The sequence below is a fragment of the Oryzias melastigma genome, linkage group LG20 (genome assembly GCF_002922805.2).
Source record: "Oryzias melastigma strain HK-1 linkage group LG20, ASM292280v2, whole genome shotgun sequence".
In the NCBI taxonomy this organism is placed as follows: Eukaryota; Metazoa; Chordata; class Actinopteri; order Beloniformes; family Adrianichthyidae; genus Oryzias; species Oryzias melastigma.
Window position 1 is genome coordinate 14,598,725 of NC_050531.1, and position 17,676 is coordinate 14,616,400.

The following is a 17,676-nucleotide window of genomic DNA, read 5'->3' on the forward strand; positions in this document are numbered from 1 at the left end:
AAAAATACAAAAATAAATAAAAAAAAACAAAAAATAAAAAATAAAAAAATTTAAATAAATAAAATAAAAAAAGTAGCCCAGTTCCTATCATTAACAAAACTAGTAGCATTAGCTTTCCATACAATGATTCTGTAGGGAGTTGCTAGATGTTATAAATTGAGATTATTGTAAGATTTTACCCCCCCCCCCCAAAAAAAAAGACTTGAGTATTATTGGTTTAAATAACTGTAGGATTTATAAAATGAAGTAAAAAAAATAAAAATAAAAATAAAAATAAATAAATAAACAGAAAACAGCTAAGTTCTGCTCACTAACAAAAATAGAAGCATGAGCTTACCATAAAAGCCTGTTGTTAGATATTATAGGTATAATTGTAGGAACTTATAGATTTTTTAAAGAGTTATTTAAAGGGTTACGAACAAATATTAGGGGGTTGTAGGGTATCATAGGTTGATCTTATATTAGGACATTATTGTAGGTTAAAAGGTTTCGAACTGCAGTTAGTTGTATGTTTTCTTTTGTTTTCCCCTTCCATTTAACCTTTATTCATTTATGGATTGTAAAGGGGGTGGTAAAACGAGGTCTTCTGTGTAAACAGGAAAATTATAATAGATGCTGCCCCTTGTCCCTTAAAGGGCAGGTAAATAAGAAACCAGATTTTTTTGTGAGAGGCAGCCCAGGAAGAAAAAAAACTGCAGTTCATTTTAAATCACATTTTTAACAAATGTGTAAATTTTTCCCCTCCGTGAACCACTACCTTATCGTGGTGAAGGGGTTTGCGAGCTCTTGTGATCCTAGGAACTAAGCTGTCTAGAGATAATGCCTCTAGCATAGTCTCCTATTGCAGATTGGTCCTAGGTGAAGAGCCAGACTAAGAGTGGTTCTTTTTCAACTATTGTTTCAGTATCTCAGTATGGGAACAGCCCTGTCCCCAGAAGCTTTTTTCACATTATACCTCTAGAAGGAGGGACGTCATCTTCTAGGGACAGCACACAATACTGTGAAGGTGATGTCTGTTCCTTCTAAGGCAGGGGTCTCAAATTATCATCTCTCGGGCCAACTGCGGCCCGCGAGATGATAATTTGCGGCCCGCGCCTTCATATGAAAGATTACTGTTAGTGCGGCCCGCAAGGCTGATGATATGAATGACAGTTGTTGTGTGCAGAGCTGAACGAACCAATCACGGTGAGGTATATGGCTCTGGAGGCGGGACATCAGCGGGCTGTCCAGTACCTGTTCACTCATTAATTAATTAATTCCTTCATTCAGCTGGGAGGAGGAGGAGCCATGAAGCGGACAAATCCGACTCTCGCAAGCGCTCTGTCCTTTTCCACGAGCATGTGCGCGCGCGAGAGAGAGCAGAATCTTGATAGGTGCTTCCACAACAGCCACGTGCGGTGCGCTCAAGAACGCGGTCTGCGTGAGTTTATGAACGCACGCTCAGCAGGTGGTATCCACACCGGAGCAGTGCGGTCACGCACGCAGTAGCAGAGAGGAGATTCTTGTTCTGTTGTATTTTTACTGTTCATTAGAGCTCCTCTGTCATCTACAACAGGGAGAATCTCGGAGCAAAAAGTAAAGACGGTGGAAACCCCCGAAATGTTGCTCCATGTTTTTAGTTGTCACAACTCTGTCCTTTTAAATGTTTGTCTGGGTGTCATATTAACCCGACCGGACACAAACCGCAATGATTCATTTCTCTTTGATCATGTTCAGCACTTCAGTGCTTTGAAGCAGACGCCACACACGCAGCTCCCAAATCAGAGCCCCTGATTGGTCAGAGCTCTGCGCTGCTGAGACTGTGTGTGGAGATGTTGAACCGGACTGAAGATTCAGTGTGCGTTCAGTGCATGCCCGATTTGTACGTAGAGCTCAGTGACTGTAAAAATAATAAATATTTTTATGTACAGTCAATGGTAGAGCTCGACACCAAACTTAAAAACTTGCGTAGCAACGCGCGGTTACGTGCACTCTAGATGCGGAGGCCAGGAATGCTGGTGTGCGTGCGTTTGCATTGACCTTTCAGTGAGCGCGCTGGTCTCAGCTCAGAAATGAAGGAGGTTCTGTAAATACAGGCATTTGAAATTGAGTAAAAATAGTTTTCTCTGGTCCAGTGTTTCTCAATTACTTTCTCTCACGCCCCCCCAGAACTTATTCTTTCACCACCCCACCCCCAATTTTCTGCTGCAAATATCATTAGTATCAGTGAATTTGCTCAAGTTAAACATGTATCTTATCAAAACATCAAAATATTATCCACACCTAAAATAAATACACACAACAATGTTTATTACTGTATTGTTTAAAAGAACTCAATCAATCACAAATATCTAGGTATATTTTGTTTTCATCTAAATCTGTAGTAGCCCCAAACAAAAATACCACAAGGACACAAGGACAAAACAGATTTCAGAGTATAAACATATTTCCTGTCCTTATGTTATTCCCTAAAATGCTTTACTTGTGGTTTCCTTCACCACCTGCAGAAGTCCCATTGGCTAAAAACATACTAAGTTTGCACTTTTCTTCCATAAAAAGCAGATCCTGTGTAAGATTAATGCAATCGAAGGAGGCTATGGGACAAAATTACACATGACAAAGCACATTGTGTGTGTTGTGAATGTGTGTATACAAAAGACTCAAATGTTAGAAATACGTTTCCTTTAAGTTTCATTTCTGTTTTTCAACAATCTATTTCTCCAAATCCAGAGCCTAAGGAGATCCGCCATGAAAGGCTCCTTCAGTAATCACATCGGTGGTTGGTTGCAGATTTTGAAGTAGGGCTGCCACGATTATTCGATTAGTCGCGACTACGTCGACTATTAGATTAGTTGACAGCTATTTTGGTCGTCGAAGCGTCGTTTTTTTGTTTGTTTTTTCCTTGTTTTGAATTCAAAACTACGGTACGGTGCGCGCTTTCTAATGCCGGTCTGCCGTTCTCTTCACACATGCGCAGTGGTGCTAAGCCGGTTAGCAGTGATGTTAATGGGTAGGCTGGAGTATCAACAACAATACAACAACATGCTAACGGAACTCGAAAATGTGGGGAAACATAAGAAAAATAAAAGAGGAATTTTTTTAAGGCAGAACTTGTGTTCCATGAGATCACTATTGCGGTGCATGAAGATGAAGCATGTTGTGGCTGAGTTTGATCACGTTGAACAGAGAGTTTCGTCTAAGCTAACATCGGCGCTAACACAGCTAGCTCTGATGCGGCAGTTTTCCGGGTTTAAATGGATCCTGTTCGGCTGTCATTACTGCATTGTTTGGAGATAATCCATCGGATCTGCAGCAGATCCGTGTCTACGGCCCTTCTGTCTGCATATGAATGTTTCATAATCTGCGCTCTTCTAACCAAACACCGCTCGTCCAAGGCTTCATTCATATTCCGCGCCGCGATCACGTCATTCGGTTCGAAGAGCGGATTATGAAACATTCACCGCGCAGACACAGAGGTTGTGTGTCGGTACGGATCTGCCGCGGAGTTGTGGAGCGATGTGTCCCAAAAGTGAAGTAGCTTGCATCAAATCCAGAGCTAAGTTTACAAGTGTAGCATAACATTAGCCGAATAAGCATACAATTAAATGCAACTTAAAGTCACAAAAATGACAACAAACAGCATAGTAACCACAACATTAAAGAAGTAGCACAGATTTAGGGGGGGTCCACCAAACTGAAATATTATATAATTTCGGTCTGCGCATGTGCAGTGGATGTAGTGAAAGGATGAAAGTACTGATGTACATTCTAACATTCCCTGCTTTTCTCCCTTTTTGAAAATATACATTTCCCCACTTTTTTTAAAGATGTAATGTCTTAAAGCTCTTTGTTTATCTGGGCATCCTGAGGTTTTGTATGTATAGGAATATCTTGAGTTCAAAGATGTTAATAGTGTTTTTCTTTAATAAATAGGCCTCAGTGAGCAAATATTTTGAGTGTGTTTATATCTGCTAATAGCTTTTGAAATACTTTACACATGTTTTATTAAATATACATATTAAAGCTTTAAAAAATACGTGCAAGCTTGTATTAAGTTTTCTGTAGTTGATTCAGATGACCTCATTTGATTTAAGTTTCATCTTAATGCCAGAAACAAATTAAGGAGAAAACCTTTCATTAAAGGCTTAATAAACTATTGTCTTTATTTTTAGTTACCATATAGCTTAAACAATTCAAGTTTAAAGTCAATGATGGTTAAGATGTGTGTTTTACATCCAGTCGCCGGACGAACCGATCAGTCGACTAATCGAAAAAAATAATCAGAGATTAGTCGACTATTGAAATAATCGTTTGTGGCAGCCCTATTTTGAAGACATGCGTGCTATGCAACGTGATATTTTAAGGATGATGGACACAGCTAATACTGCTCCACGCTGCCAATCAACCCAAAGAACACGTGTCAACTCTCCAGAAAAGGTAGTCTTGGTGGGGTTCCAAAAATTCACCAGATCTACCATATCCAAGCCCTGCTAGCTGCTGATTAGCTCAGCCAGATGTCTCCATAATCTGACTGAGAGAACACACCTGGTCCAGGCAATCAGCAGCAAGTAGTGCAGGTAGATCTGGAAAACAGGTAGGGCGATAGATCTGGCCAGTAATGAACAGCTCTTATAGAATATGTGCAATGTGTAGATGTACATTTTAGAGATGACATTGTTTTACTTTAAATCGTGTACCATTTTAAGTTAGGACTTGTACTTCTCATAAATGACCTCTTAAATGTTCTTTTAATAAATTATAATCTTATATAATATTTTAGCTCCAGTGTTAAAGCAAAGTAATGTTTCCTGTAGTTACGTCAGTGAAGAGAGCTTCAGTTAGTTCGTAAACTTAAAATCATACTTTAATCCGCATTTCAGAGTAAAAATACATCGTTCCCAGATAATATTTTCCTACACTCTACTATATTTATAAAGATTGCAAATCAGCGTCACGAATATTCGTACTCGAATTTTCAGGAGCAAATCGCAAGTACCCGAGCACCTGGATACTCGTTACAGCCCTAGTCATGGACCCCCCTTCCTCCATATGCATCCAGATACATGGCCAACAGTTCCAGCAGCTAGTGCTGAGGAAACTCCAACAGCTTAGGAAATCTACTTTCTGTGGGCTGTCAGCTACACTGTTCTAGGATAAGCAAGCTCAACCAATATAACTCATGGCAGGAGATACCCTGTGCTAAAGCAGAGACGCAGGGTAGCATAAAAGGACACTTCTTTAAGTATCTAAGACTATTGTCAAGTAGAGTTGTTCCTCACGAATTGGGTTCAAGAGGATAGCTTTCCTAATGAGCTAAAGCTTCTGAAGGGAATAGATGGGGGATAATATTCAATTGGCTCACCATGAGAGCTGTGTGCCTGGATATTCTGAGCTCCCAGGTCACAGACTCCTTTCTGATTGGCCATCCATAGGTGTGTTGCACGGAGAGGAACCCCGGCAAAGCTGTACTCGGAGCAGGGGAATGAAGCCTTTGCCGCTATGTTGCCAGACCTTCAGCAACCCTTAGCCCTAAGTAAGATTCAGTTCCAATATAACCCCCCTGCCTCTCCTCACTATGGCGGCGCTTGGGAACGGGAGATCAGATCTGTGAAGACAGCCCTCTACATAACAGTTGGGGCACAGCCCATCGAAGAGGAAGACTCTGAACGGTGCAGATAGAAGTGGAAAGTATTCTGAACTCAAAACCTCTGGACTATGTGTCAGCCAATGTCAGTGACCCCGATCCTGTGACCCCCAACTGTCTTCTGATCCGGCAGCCAGATGGAGCACTGCCACAAGTGGTTTACAGAAAGAATGAGCTCCTGAGCAGAAGGTAAGACCATTTCAGGACCCACTTCATCAAGCTGTAAGCTCCTGGACTTCAAATAGGTCTGAAGTGGAAGTCCTCCCCAGATCTAATAACTGAGGGTTTAGTCACCATGATTGTGGATCCCCAACTCCCAAGAGCACTGTGGCCTATTGCAGGGGTCCCCAAACTACAGCCTGCGGTGCACCTCCACATTCGGCCCCCCAATCAATATCAAAGACCCACGGTTTTTAAAATACATTTTTATATATTGTATTTATAAGTTTAATTTTATTATTTTATTTATTATTTAATTTTTTCAACACTGATGTGTCTCACTGTCAATACAATTTTCTCCACAATACAAATGTAAAACAATTTAAACAAATGTTTTATTTCCTTTTGCAACTCTCACTGTGGAAATGCATCCATTAAGCGGTTTCTCTGGATTAGAAAATGACCAAATTCTTCAGAGTCCTCCGTTTGGAGCTGAGGTTTTGTGGTGAGAGAAACTGTGGAATCTGACCTGAGAAAAGAGCAGATGTGAGGATGATGTTCCACACCCAGCGCTGGCCGTTGATCTGCGTGTAGAAGCTGCAGGAGACGTAGCCCGACACACAGCTAGTCAGAGCGTACAGGACGATGGCTGCAGAGTTTATGGCGCCGTGGCGGTGTACGTTGAACATTCCCAGCAAAGCCATAATGATAATAGCTGCGGGTCACATCGCAGTCATCAGACTTACACAAAAAGTGGCAGGAAGATGATTAAATCTTGTGATTCGTCTTTACCTAACTGGTAAAATAAAGTTTTCAACCAGTCTCTGCAGACTTGATCCTGAATGCTCACCTGTAGCAAGGGTCAGGAACTGAGCTCCGACTCCCAGCACAGCACACAGCAAGCTTTTGAAGGGAGGAAACCTGAAGACGTCAGTGTGGATGATTTTCCAACCGTTGTCTCCTTGGTCCAGATCATCGCAGCTACCATCTTCTTCCACGTTGTACCTGCAGACGACACAAAAATATTTTCTGTAGGCCAAAAAAACTCTCTTTATATACATACTTATGGGGAAAAAGTCTTTTTAGTCACTTTCAATCAAAAATTAGCTTGTAAATGTTAATATTTGACAAATAATGCTCAATTTTATACCATAATATATATATATTTTCCAAGTATGCACAAAAACATTTAGTTCTTTAGGAAACTAAGTAAAAAATTTAGAAAAATAAAGCTTGTAGTGCGTGTTTAATAACTATTTATATGATGTGATGAAAAATATGATATTATATATATATATATGATTGATATGATGAAAAAAAGTTTTGTTAAAAAAGCTACAGATCCAGATTGTGTCCATTGTTCCTAAAACATTGCTCTGTATCACCGTCAGTTTAGTTATTATTAAAAATATAACAAGTCAAAATGTTGTGGAGCGACTTCACAAGGATCTGCTCTCGCTGTTGTAAATGTCAAAGTGAAATGCAGCCACTGCGCAGTTAGAAAGAGACTGCAGCAGCAGCTTGACCTTCACGAGGGGTTCTGATGTGACCGGGGGTTCTTGCAGTGAAAGATGAGCCTCGGAGCCAAAGCAGAGTTTGCAAATCGACAAAAGTGGGCCAATATAAGAAGTAATGCAATATAGAAGCACAAATCAGTCAATTTTTTTGAGTAATTTTCAAAGGAAGTTTTTAAGTTTTTAGTTACAAATAGAGCTTTAGACAATCATCTATTTAAGGTTTAATTTATGAAAAAAATATACAGTAAAAGTTCTCCTGTCTCACCTGGCAAAGTCATTCTTGAGAACGCGCATGAGGATGATGATGACGAAGCCCAGCAGCAGCACCACCAGAACCAGAGAGTTGATGATGGAGAGCCAGTGGATCTCCAGAGTTTTCGGGAAGAATGAGTAATCCCTAAGGCGCTCCGCTCTCCGGGAATAAGGCAGGTTGGATTCGTACCAGTGAACGCTGTAGGTGTGGGTCACCGTCAGGGTGCCCCCGCCCACTCCGACCCCACCCACAGCAGCACCCGCGCCCTCCTCTAAAGGGACAGGCTTTACGTCCTTCACAGACACATTGGCGAAGATCACAGACTCGCCTTTGTACTCGATGTTGAAGTCCAGGTGCGTCCACAAGCCCACCTGAAGGCATAAAAGACAAGATCAGTGATCGTGAGACGAGAACAGATCATGTATCAGTGGATCGCTCGGTTACCTTGTGGCTGTGAGGCAGGAAGCCGCTCTCCTCTATGTATCCCACAAACCCCCAGATTGGTATTTCCGCCAGGACAAATTCAAAGTAGTACAGCTCCTCGATGGCTTCACGGAGCTGGTCAACCTGACGCACACAGATCAAACTGAGAGGACGGTGGGATTCTGCACCCAGCTATCAGTCACTGACACAATGAGACGCCCTGTTGTGCAGGGCTGCTCAGCAAACAGTTAACAATGAAATCCTGTTACAAACAGACGACTCAGAGAGAAAAAGAAAAGCTAACAAACCACAATAACTTTAAATATTTACCCAAGACAAATAAAAAAAATTAGCATTTAAAGTAAAGTTACAGGTCACTTTAAAAGGGAATTATCTTGGACTGATTAGTGTCCACGTTGGAAAAAGAACAGCACTGTCTGAATCGATGTTTGTTCAATTTCTTTTCTAGGAAGGTGTTTTACCTGTTTCTCTGACAGAGTCAGTTGACAAAGGGTTTTCTTCTCCACGTTCTCTCTGAAGCGGATGTGATACAAGGACTCTGCCATCCTGTCACCGTCCAACACTTCCCCGAGACTCAGGGATTTGTGGTGCACCTATCCGGAGGCATCAGAAAGACTATCAGCAGGGGGGGGACACAGCCAACCAATCCAGGAGCGGCACATAAAGTTTGTGTTGCAACTAATTAAATGAAAAGTGATAAAATCTAATTGCATTTTTTTTTACATTTTCATGGATAAATTTAAGATTAAATAAAGTTACTGAACATAAACATGTATAGGTGTTTCAAAGATCATACACATCACTAACTTTAACTTTTATTCTAAAAATTGACACTTCTATTGCATTATTTTCATATACAGTCAAATTTTTGATCCCTTGCTGATTTTGAGAAGAAATTGATGGTCGGTCATCATCATTATCAACAGTAAGAGAGAGAAAAAAATGGCTTAATTGGGGGAAATAAGTATTTTAACCTTTTTACCAGAAAGTCTTGATGTTTAGTGGCAAAACCTTTATTATCAAACACAGATGTCAAACATTTCTTGCAGTTGATTATCAGGTTTCTGCACAAAACAGGAAGAATTTTGGTCCACTGTTCTTTGCAAGTGACTTCTAAATCATTCAAATTTGGTGGTTGTCGCTTGGCAACTCCGAGCTTCAGCTCTTTCTGTAGGTTTTCTATAGGAAGGAGGTTCAGAGACTGACTGGACCGCTCCATGACCTTAATCTGCTTCTCTTTCAGACATTCCTCGGTTGTGTTGGCTGTATGTTTTGAATCATGTGGCTTACCCCTCCATTGAGGTTCTCTGATAAGAAAAAAAAATACTAAATATTTTAATTTTAAATAGTAACTAAAGTAGAATAAGGAATAAAGTGGAAAAAGGTTTTCCAACTTGATTCTATCCATTTACAAACAGTTGAAGAACATCACTCTCTGATGTTCCAACAATCCATAAAGCAGTTTAAGAAAGTTTATGCTTTTCTGGCAGAGATGCACCACAAACTGAAAAAGAAACTGTTTTACTCATATTATCTTTTTTACTGGATTGAGATGATCCTATGTGACATAGGAAGTCTTATTTTGAAAGGATGTCATAGGTGTCAAAAGTTATAAACTATTTTTGCAGTTTTTACTTAAAAATAATGCCATTTGTATTTATGCGTTTTAATGCTAAAAATAGTTCGTTTATATCATAATTACAAATCGGTGTCTTAATTCTCTAAAAGGTGAGCTAGGACTTTATGGCTCCTGTTGGATTGTGGTCAGCGAAAAAATCAACCCAAATAACTCCAAGTGTTGAAGGTTGCAGACCCCTGACCTATGTTGAGCCTCCTGGTGGAGGGAAGGAGGTTCCCAGTCAGGATTTAACAGTACATGACGTCGTCCATCTTCTAAAGTAGCTCTGTGCAGAAAATCACCCCCAGAGCATAATACTTCCACCGCCATGCTTGAGAGTGAAGGATGTTCTTGGAGTCACTGGCAGCATTTCTCTTCCTTCAAACAGATCATCAACTAACTCCTGCTGTGTTGTTTTAGGCCCATTTCTCACTGTTCTCATGACCATGGATATCCCACCAGGTCAGATCTTGACGATTATGTTCTTGTATTTTGGTACAATTGCACCAACAGTTGTGACCTTTAACCCCCAGCTTCTTGTTGATGGTTTTGTAGTCCATTCTGGTTTTGGTCTTCTCCCTTAAATCCACTGAAACTCTTTAATCTCTCCATGTTGAAGTGTTTAGAAACTGACTGACTATTCTGTGGACAGGTGTCTTTTGATTAGTACAAACAGGTGTCTTCAATTCAGGTTGATGAGCAGAGTCCAGCTGGGCTGTGGGAACCAGAACTCTTAATGGTTACTAGGGGATCAAACACTTATTTTCCTCAATGAAATGCAAATACACTTAAAGGTCAATTTCTTGAATTCCTTTCTCTCACTATTCAACTGAATTTACTATTTGGATGACAGACTGTCAATTTATTATTACGTGGGCAAACCAACAAAATCAGCAAAGGATCAAATACTTATTTCCTCCACTGTAAATAAAAAACAAACGAGATGAAAATGAATAATTAAAAAAAAAAAGAAAAAAAAAACTACCTTGTCTGGCCTGCAAACTGGCAATGTGTAGTAGTGATATGTCTCCTGGGGGTTATGATAAGGTCCCACTTTATTGACGTAAAGAGTCACATTGTCCCCCTGCTTGTATCCGGCTGCCCAGCCAGAGAACAGGCACAGCATCAGGACACGGCGCAGCTCCATGGTCCTCGGAGGGCCAGACGGGAAGCGTCCTCTTCCACGGCGCACAAAAAACCCCTTCAGCAGAAAACAGACAGATCGTCAGATTACTTTGGATGAGAGTCATCGAAACTCATCTGCTAAGGGCAACCAAACTACTCTGTGACATTGAGATTTGAAAACCTGAAGCTTTTTCTGCAACATCATGATGTTTTAACAAACGTCAGGACATTTCATCACTTCTTCTCCTGTCTTTTTTTGTTGATTTGTCTGAACACAAGGTTAGAACTTAAAACTTGTTTATGCTACAATAATGTGAATTTAAAAGAGGGGAAGTGACTCCCTACAAATATATTTACAGTAGCTTAACACATTTAGCATTAGCTGTTAGTAATATTTTACTCACTACACATTACAACAGACAAAATACCCAGAATGCAACTGTTCAAAGCAGCAATACTTTGATGCATCTGCAGGTTAAAAAAAAGCCCCAACTTCTTCAGGATGTGGTTGATCACTTTAAGCTTCCAGCCATCAATCTTCTAAACTCGCCTAATCCCTGTTGGGGTCATGGGGTTGCTGGAGCCTATCCAAGCTACTGCTGAGTGAAGGCAGGAGATATCCTGAATGGGTTGCCAGTCCAATCAGATTCATACTTAGGGACAATTTTGAGACACTGATCAACCCATGAAGCTTGTTTAATGGACTGTGTGAGGAAACTGGAGAAAACCCACACATGCATGAGAAGAACATGCAAACTCTCCACAGAAAGGTCTCAGCTGGGATTTCAACCAGAGCCTTCTCACTTTGAGATGGCAGCGCCAACCACTAAACCACAGTGGAGTCTCCACTTTAGGCTTTTATTTTGTAATTCAGGTTGACTTAAAAAACTGAAACAAATTTCCTGTGATGGTTCAGTAAAACAAACACTTGTTTTTTTTCTTTATTTCTTAACAACAGAATTGAGTAATAATATGTTACCTTTACTCAATTACGTTTGAGTAACTTTTAGTAAAAATTTTACTCCTCAGACTAAATCGGAGGTCTGTTGGCCTGCCTCCATTTCCTATCATCCTTTTGTTTACACTCTCTCCCGCTAGCATAGAGCCCCTCACACTACCAACTTAACATTAGCGGTGCAACAACAATGGCGACCAATATCGGAGCTATCCAGACGTACAGTTTTGAGACAAATAACAGCTCAGACGAGGAAAACAAAGATGTACATGGATCTATTTGTCTACAAGTGGATGGATCAGAATGGAGCGGAGGAGAGAGCTTATGGATTACTGTAGTAACTTGTACATCACACTTACAAGATTTTCCAACTGCATTTTTTTTTATCTGCTCTTGATTCACAACAATTTGAATAAAGAAATACTCAGAAATGCAATTTTAACACTTTGTCAGACCCAAAATCTGTCTATCCTACTAAAATAGGGAACAGCAATGATTTAAAATGTACATTTATTTGACAGTATTAGTCATTTATTTAGCCTTTGTCATCATTTTTAGACATATATAGTCTGCATTTTTCACATTTTAAGGGGAAAAAAATGATGAAAGAAAGAGGTCTTTTTAACTTTCTTTAAAATAAAACTATATTGCCCTTCGTCTGAATTAAAAATTCTTGGCAGGACCTTGTCCCTTTTAAACTATCATGCTCTGAGGGTATAATAAAAAAGTAATTCTGAGACAGTGGAAGGTTTGAGGACTCTTTTAAAGAGGAATAACAAGTAATCTAAATTTTATTAAAGTTTAGAACTTGCACAACACTGTTTATAAATGCTTTATAAGATTAAAAAAAATACCCACATGTTTTTATGGCTACAATTCTATGTCAAACCTGCTCCTTTCGTGTCATTCCTGTGTCACATTCCTGATATTTGCTGTAAAGAATTATACATTTTCAAAATAAAAGCAAAAATTCGTCCAAAGTGAGGATTTTGTCAGACACATCGGGTCGCTGGAAAGATTTTAACTGTCATCTGAACAGAGAACAATAGCACAGACAGACATTTAAAGGCAAACCAGCCACTTTGTGAGTGAGATGTCAGCTAGATTAGTAGCAGAAATACCGGATTCCTTTTATAACAAGCAGCAATTGAAGAGTTAAGGCCAAAATAAGAGCACATATATGCTGTTTCTGTGTCTGAAAACGTGACTGTAATCATGAGAAGATGGTCTTATCGACTCTCTAGTCTGAAGATTTTCTTAGAGAGTCATGAAAATGACCCGAGATGGTTGTAAACGTCCGATTTGCTAATCACACCGCCGTGTCACCTCAATTCCGATGCTGAAGATCCGACCAAACCTCTCTGTCCGCCGGACTCCGTGGACTTCAGGCCCCGACAGTCTCCTCTGCTCCGGTATGCGCAGACGGTGGAGCTCACAGCAAAGCCACAACCTTACGGCTAAACATCTCCGAAATCCGCGACAAAGTGTACTGGCGGGTTAGACATCCACGCCGATCATATCCGGGTACATTTAGTGCCACATTGGTCGGCGAAAAAAAAAAAAGGACTCCGGCAAACACGTCACCTTAAAAATAAAAATAACGACGAGTCCCTTCAATTTTCCGGAGTGGGCGGAGAAACGAAAAATACACCTGCAACATAATTTGATACGTCAAAAATTAAGCTAAAAATATATTTTAAAGTAATACTTTTTTAAGGGTGTGCTTTTATAACAACGCCTGAATGACAAATTTGGACGTTTTAGCTAGTATTACAACGACTTTTTATTTTTGTCTGTCAGACCGGATTTCCTGTATCCTCAATCAACCAATCAGGTGCGTTTCTAGGACCTCTTTGCTTTTTACAGACCAGACAAATCAAACCCGCAACATCGATTTCGTCACTCACAGTTGCTTTTCAGGATTGTATGATCGATGATTTGACTCGTAATGCCTTCCATTTGATTTCCCGCGAAACACGCGCAGTTCCTCCCGCCCTCCTCGCTTGAACAGTAGGCTAGTGTTCAGGGCTACTGCTAACAAGTAAGCAATGAAACGTTTACTTATAAAACCCTTCACCTGTTAACGTTGTTATTGGTTATTTTAATTGAAACCGACCTCGACTTCCGGTTTAGGTTAGCTAAAAAGGAAGGGAAATTTAGCTAGAGCGAATGCATCCTTCCTTTTATCGACTACCACTAGTTACTGCTATATTTATGTTATTTAGAATGCAAGGCTGCATAAACCTGCCGTCAATACTATTTTCTTATTAATATTGACTTCAGTGTGCTCCCTACTGTCTAAGATGATGTGAACATTTAATAACCCGTGCGGAACTGCCTACGACTTTGGAATGTGCTCGAAATGGCTGCTAAAAGGATGCTTTTGTGCTTTAAACTTCTATAATTTGCTGCTTTTCCTTCAGATATCCTTCGATCATGGGAATACACGGACTTGCCAAGCTGATTGCTGATCATGCCCCTGCTGCAATCAAAGAGCAAGACATTAAGAGTTACTTTGGTAACTCCATTGTTTGTTTGTTTGTTTGTTTGTTTGTTTGTTTTTTTAGGGAACCCTGAACATGTCATTATGATAAATATATAAATATTGTTCCCTCAAATAATTAATGTGTGGCCACAAATAAATGTTTTATGAGCACAAAGTGGCATTTTGAGGCCACAAATTGGCAAATTAAGAAGCATTTAGTGGGACAAAACAGTATTTTGGCATCATCAATTGTTACTACTAAATTGTGCACACAAAACACAAAATTGTGTGCACTAACTGCTCATCCGTGCCCCTAAAAGGCTAATTGTGGACACAAAATATTTATTTGGGTGTACAAAACTGCTAATTTGTGCCTTTAAAATCTTAATTTGCGCCCAAAATATGACAATTTGTTCCTACAAAGGGCCAACTGTTGCCACTAAATACTAATTTATTTGCATTAAATGCTATTTTGTGCGCACTGAATGCTTATTTGTGCCCAAAAAGTGTTAACTTGTGTGCACTGCTACTTTGTGCAAATGGCATTTGTGTGCACAGAATATTAATTTACACAAAATACAAAAAAGCCTCAAATTTATGGCCACATAATACTATTTTTATCTTGAAAAATGCAAATGACATGCTAATTGTGGCTACAAATACAACTGAAATTTTTATGCAGTAAATGCTATTTTATGCCCCAAAAATGTTACTGAAATGCTCTGCCACAAAATACAAATCTGTAGTTACCAAGTGCTATTTTGTGCCCATAAAATGCAAATTTGTGTGCACCAAAATGCTAATAAAATTCTAAATGTTACTAAAGAAATACAAATTTGTGGGCACGAAGTTCTACTTTTTACAAAATGCTAATAAAATGCTAATTTATGACCACAAATTATTAATTTTTGCCCACAAAATACTTGTTTCTGCAAAGGAAATCCCGATCTGTTACCACAAATACTCAATTTGAGTAATTTTTTTCAATTGCCATGTCCAGAGCCCCATGGTTTTAAAATCAATCACTGTATATTTGCCTGATGCTGACTTCTCTTCTTAGGCAGGAAAATTGCCATTGATGCCTCCATGTGCATCTACCAGTTCCTGATTGCTGTGAGACAGGATGGTAATGTTCTACAGAATGAAGATGGAGAAACGACAAGGTATGAATGAACCAAACGGACACTTGTAATTCTTCTTTCGTAGATCTGAAGGGTTAAATTACCATGTTCACTTATCACAGCCACCTGATGGGAATGTTCTACCGTACGATCCGCATGCTGGAGCATGGGATTAAGCCAGTGTATGTTTTTGATGGGAAGCCTCCACAACTTAAATCATCAGAGGTCAGTGCTGTCTAAAGTATACTCTGCAGGTTTTTTTTAGCTCCCATCAAAGGAGCATAAATTATATTTATAATTTTCTCATTTTTTTCTAAATTAAACTAGCTTGAGAAGAGAGGAGAAAGGAGGGCAGAAGCTGAGAAGCTGCTTGCTCAAGCACAGGAAATGGGTAAACTTGCGTCTTTGATTTTCATGCTTGGAATGCTAGAATAAAAAATAAAATTATTACTTATTTATTCTGATCATATTAATAATGTCTGTTTGTGTTTTTAAAAATCAGGGGAACAGGAAAATATTGAGAAATTCACCAAACGTCTGGTTAAAGTGACTAAGCAGCATAACGATGAATGCAAAAAGCTGCTCTCCTTGATGGGAGTTCCTTACATTGAGGTATTGTCCTTTTCCTTTTTACTTAAACACATTTATTTTGGTGTATTTTTACATTTATGCACATATTTTTTTACTTTTATTTACGTATGCTGGGTATAAAAGTACTTAAACATTCATTGAATATCTTTTCTTTATTTCTTTACGGCAAAATAGTTTTACATTTTTTACTTTTCATTTGTTTTCAGGCTCCATGTGAGGCAGAGGCCAGCTGTGCTGCTTTAGTTAAAGAAGGGAAGGTCTTTGCCACGGCAACAGAGGATATGGACGGCCTGACCTTTGGGACAAACGTGCTGCTCAGACATCTCACAGCCAGCGAAGCAAAGTATTCTGCTTAATGTTACTCAAAACGGAGTGGAATGAATTATTAACCAAATATGCTGATAAAACACTAATTCATTTGTTTTAGAAAGCTTCCCATCCAAGAGTTCCACTTTAATCGCATCTTGCAGGACATGGACCTGACCAAAGAGCAGGTTCGGTTTTTTTTCTTCAGTCTTTTCTATGATTTGACAGGTAAACGCTTCATATAACCCGTCAGAAGTCATCACTTTTTCTCTGTTTTTCAGTTCATCGATCTGTGTATTCTGCTGGGTTGTGACTACTGTGGCACCATCAAGGGAATTGGCCCCAAAAGAGCCGTGGACTTGATCCGACAGCACGGTTGCATCGAGGAAATCCTAGAAAACATCGACTCAAAGGTGGCGTTTTGAAGCTGTGATTCCACTCCGCTCTTTTTGAAGCACCGTCCTCTAATCCTCTTGCTTGGTTTTTTTACAGAAACACGCGGCCCCAGAGGACTGGCTGTATAAAGAGGCCAGGGGTCTGTTTCTGAAGCCGGAGGTGGTGGATTGTTCCTCTGTGGAGCTGAAGTGGAGCGAGCCTGATGAAGAGGGCCTGATCCAGTTCATGTGCAGCGAGAAACAGTTCAGGTGAAGGAGCATTATTTCTGGACCCTTTAGTGCTTGCTGAACGTTCAGATTTAATCTGTTTGATCTGTTTTTTTTAAGTTGATCTATCATCTTGTGTGTGCAGTGAGGACAGAATTCGAAACGGTTGTAAGAAGATCGTAAAAAGCAGACAGGGCAGCACACAGGGACGACTGGACTCTTTCTTCACCGTCACTGGGTCCCTGTCCTCCAAACGAAAGGTTTGTAATCAAACGTCCAAATGGAAGACCGTTTGAAATGCTTATGCTTTCATTTAACAGTTTTCTAAACTTTTATTTTTCGTTGTAGGAAGCAGAAACTAAAGGACCAGCAAAGAAAAAGCAGAAAACTGGAGCCACACCAGGAAAATTCAAGAAGGGGAAATAAGTAGATAAGATTGTTAAGATTGGTAGTCAAACCCCAAAAGGACTGTGGTGCAAAAGTAGAAAAGAGAAAACTGAGAGTGAAACACATCCATGTTTTATTGAATGATTAAATAAATAGTTTCAGTGGAGAAATGCTTGCCTTTGTGAACACATATTTGACATTTATTATCTCAAGGAATAACTTCACCTGCACAAGATTTATCTTTGAGTGACACTGGTTGAGGTTTAACTGAAAATCGATTTTTTTGGTCAGTGAATCGGATGAACCAATATCGTCTATGAATTTTATTGGCAACCACAAATCTGAAATGAATTGTTAAAATGTTAAACTGCACGAGTGAAGCCATGAGTTGAATTCATGCTGTGTTGACTGCTTTTGTCCACATGAGGGCGTTTACTCTGCAAATAAAGTTTCTGGAGTTTCAAATAAACTTCTGTGGTGACTTTGAAAG

The 17,676-nt window shown here is 39.7% G+C and overlaps 2 protein-coding genes across 4 annotated transcripts in view; one reads left to right on the top strand and one right to left on the bottom strand.

Moving 5' to 3' along the window:
- The window catches only part of tm9sf1 (transmembrane 9 superfamily member 1), a 20,040-nt gene extending 6,320 nt beyond the window's left edge, over window positions 1-13,720 (bottom strand). The window contains exons 1-7 of one of the 3 annotated variants that reach the window (XM_024280559.1): window positions 13,602-13,720; window positions 10,600-10,815; window positions 8,458-8,589; window positions 7,997-8,119; window positions 7,565-7,923; window positions 6,633-6,787; window positions 6,312-6,497 (exon numbers count right to left, since the gene is read on the bottom strand). In XM_024280559.1, coding sequence (XP_024136327.1) covers window positions 6,312-6,497; window positions 6,633-6,787; window positions 7,565-7,923; window positions 7,997-8,119; window positions 8,458-8,589; window positions 10,600-10,761 — 1,117 coding nt within the window. In that variant the 5' untranslated portion in view covers window positions 10,762-10,815; window positions 13,602-13,720. Of the gene's footprint in view, window positions 1-6,311; window positions 6,498-6,632; window positions 6,788-7,564; window positions 7,924-7,996; window positions 8,120-8,457; window positions 8,590-10,599; window positions 10,816-13,020; window positions 13,511-13,601 lie in introns of those variants that run through there. The other 2 variants (XM_024280558.2, XM_024280556.2) reach the window with 2 other exon arrangements.
- On the top strand, window positions 13,595-17,655 carry fen1 (flap structure-specific endonuclease 1). The gene is made up of 12 exons (XM_024280560.1): window positions 13,595-13,735; window positions 14,118-14,212; window positions 15,240-15,342; window positions 15,423-15,525; window positions 15,628-15,691; window positions 15,803-15,912; window positions 16,098-16,234; window positions 16,319-16,385; window positions 16,479-16,610; window positions 16,690-16,841; window positions 16,945-17,059; window positions 17,148-17,655. The coding sequence occupies exons 2-12, from the start codon at window positions 14,131-14,133 to the stop codon at window positions 17,223-17,225; spliced, it is 1,143 nt and encodes a 380-aa protein (XP_024136328.1). The 5' UTR covers window positions 13,595-13,735; window positions 14,118-14,130; the 3' UTR covers window positions 17,226-17,655.
- The last annotated feature ends 21 nt before the right edge of the window (window positions 17,656-17,676 follow it).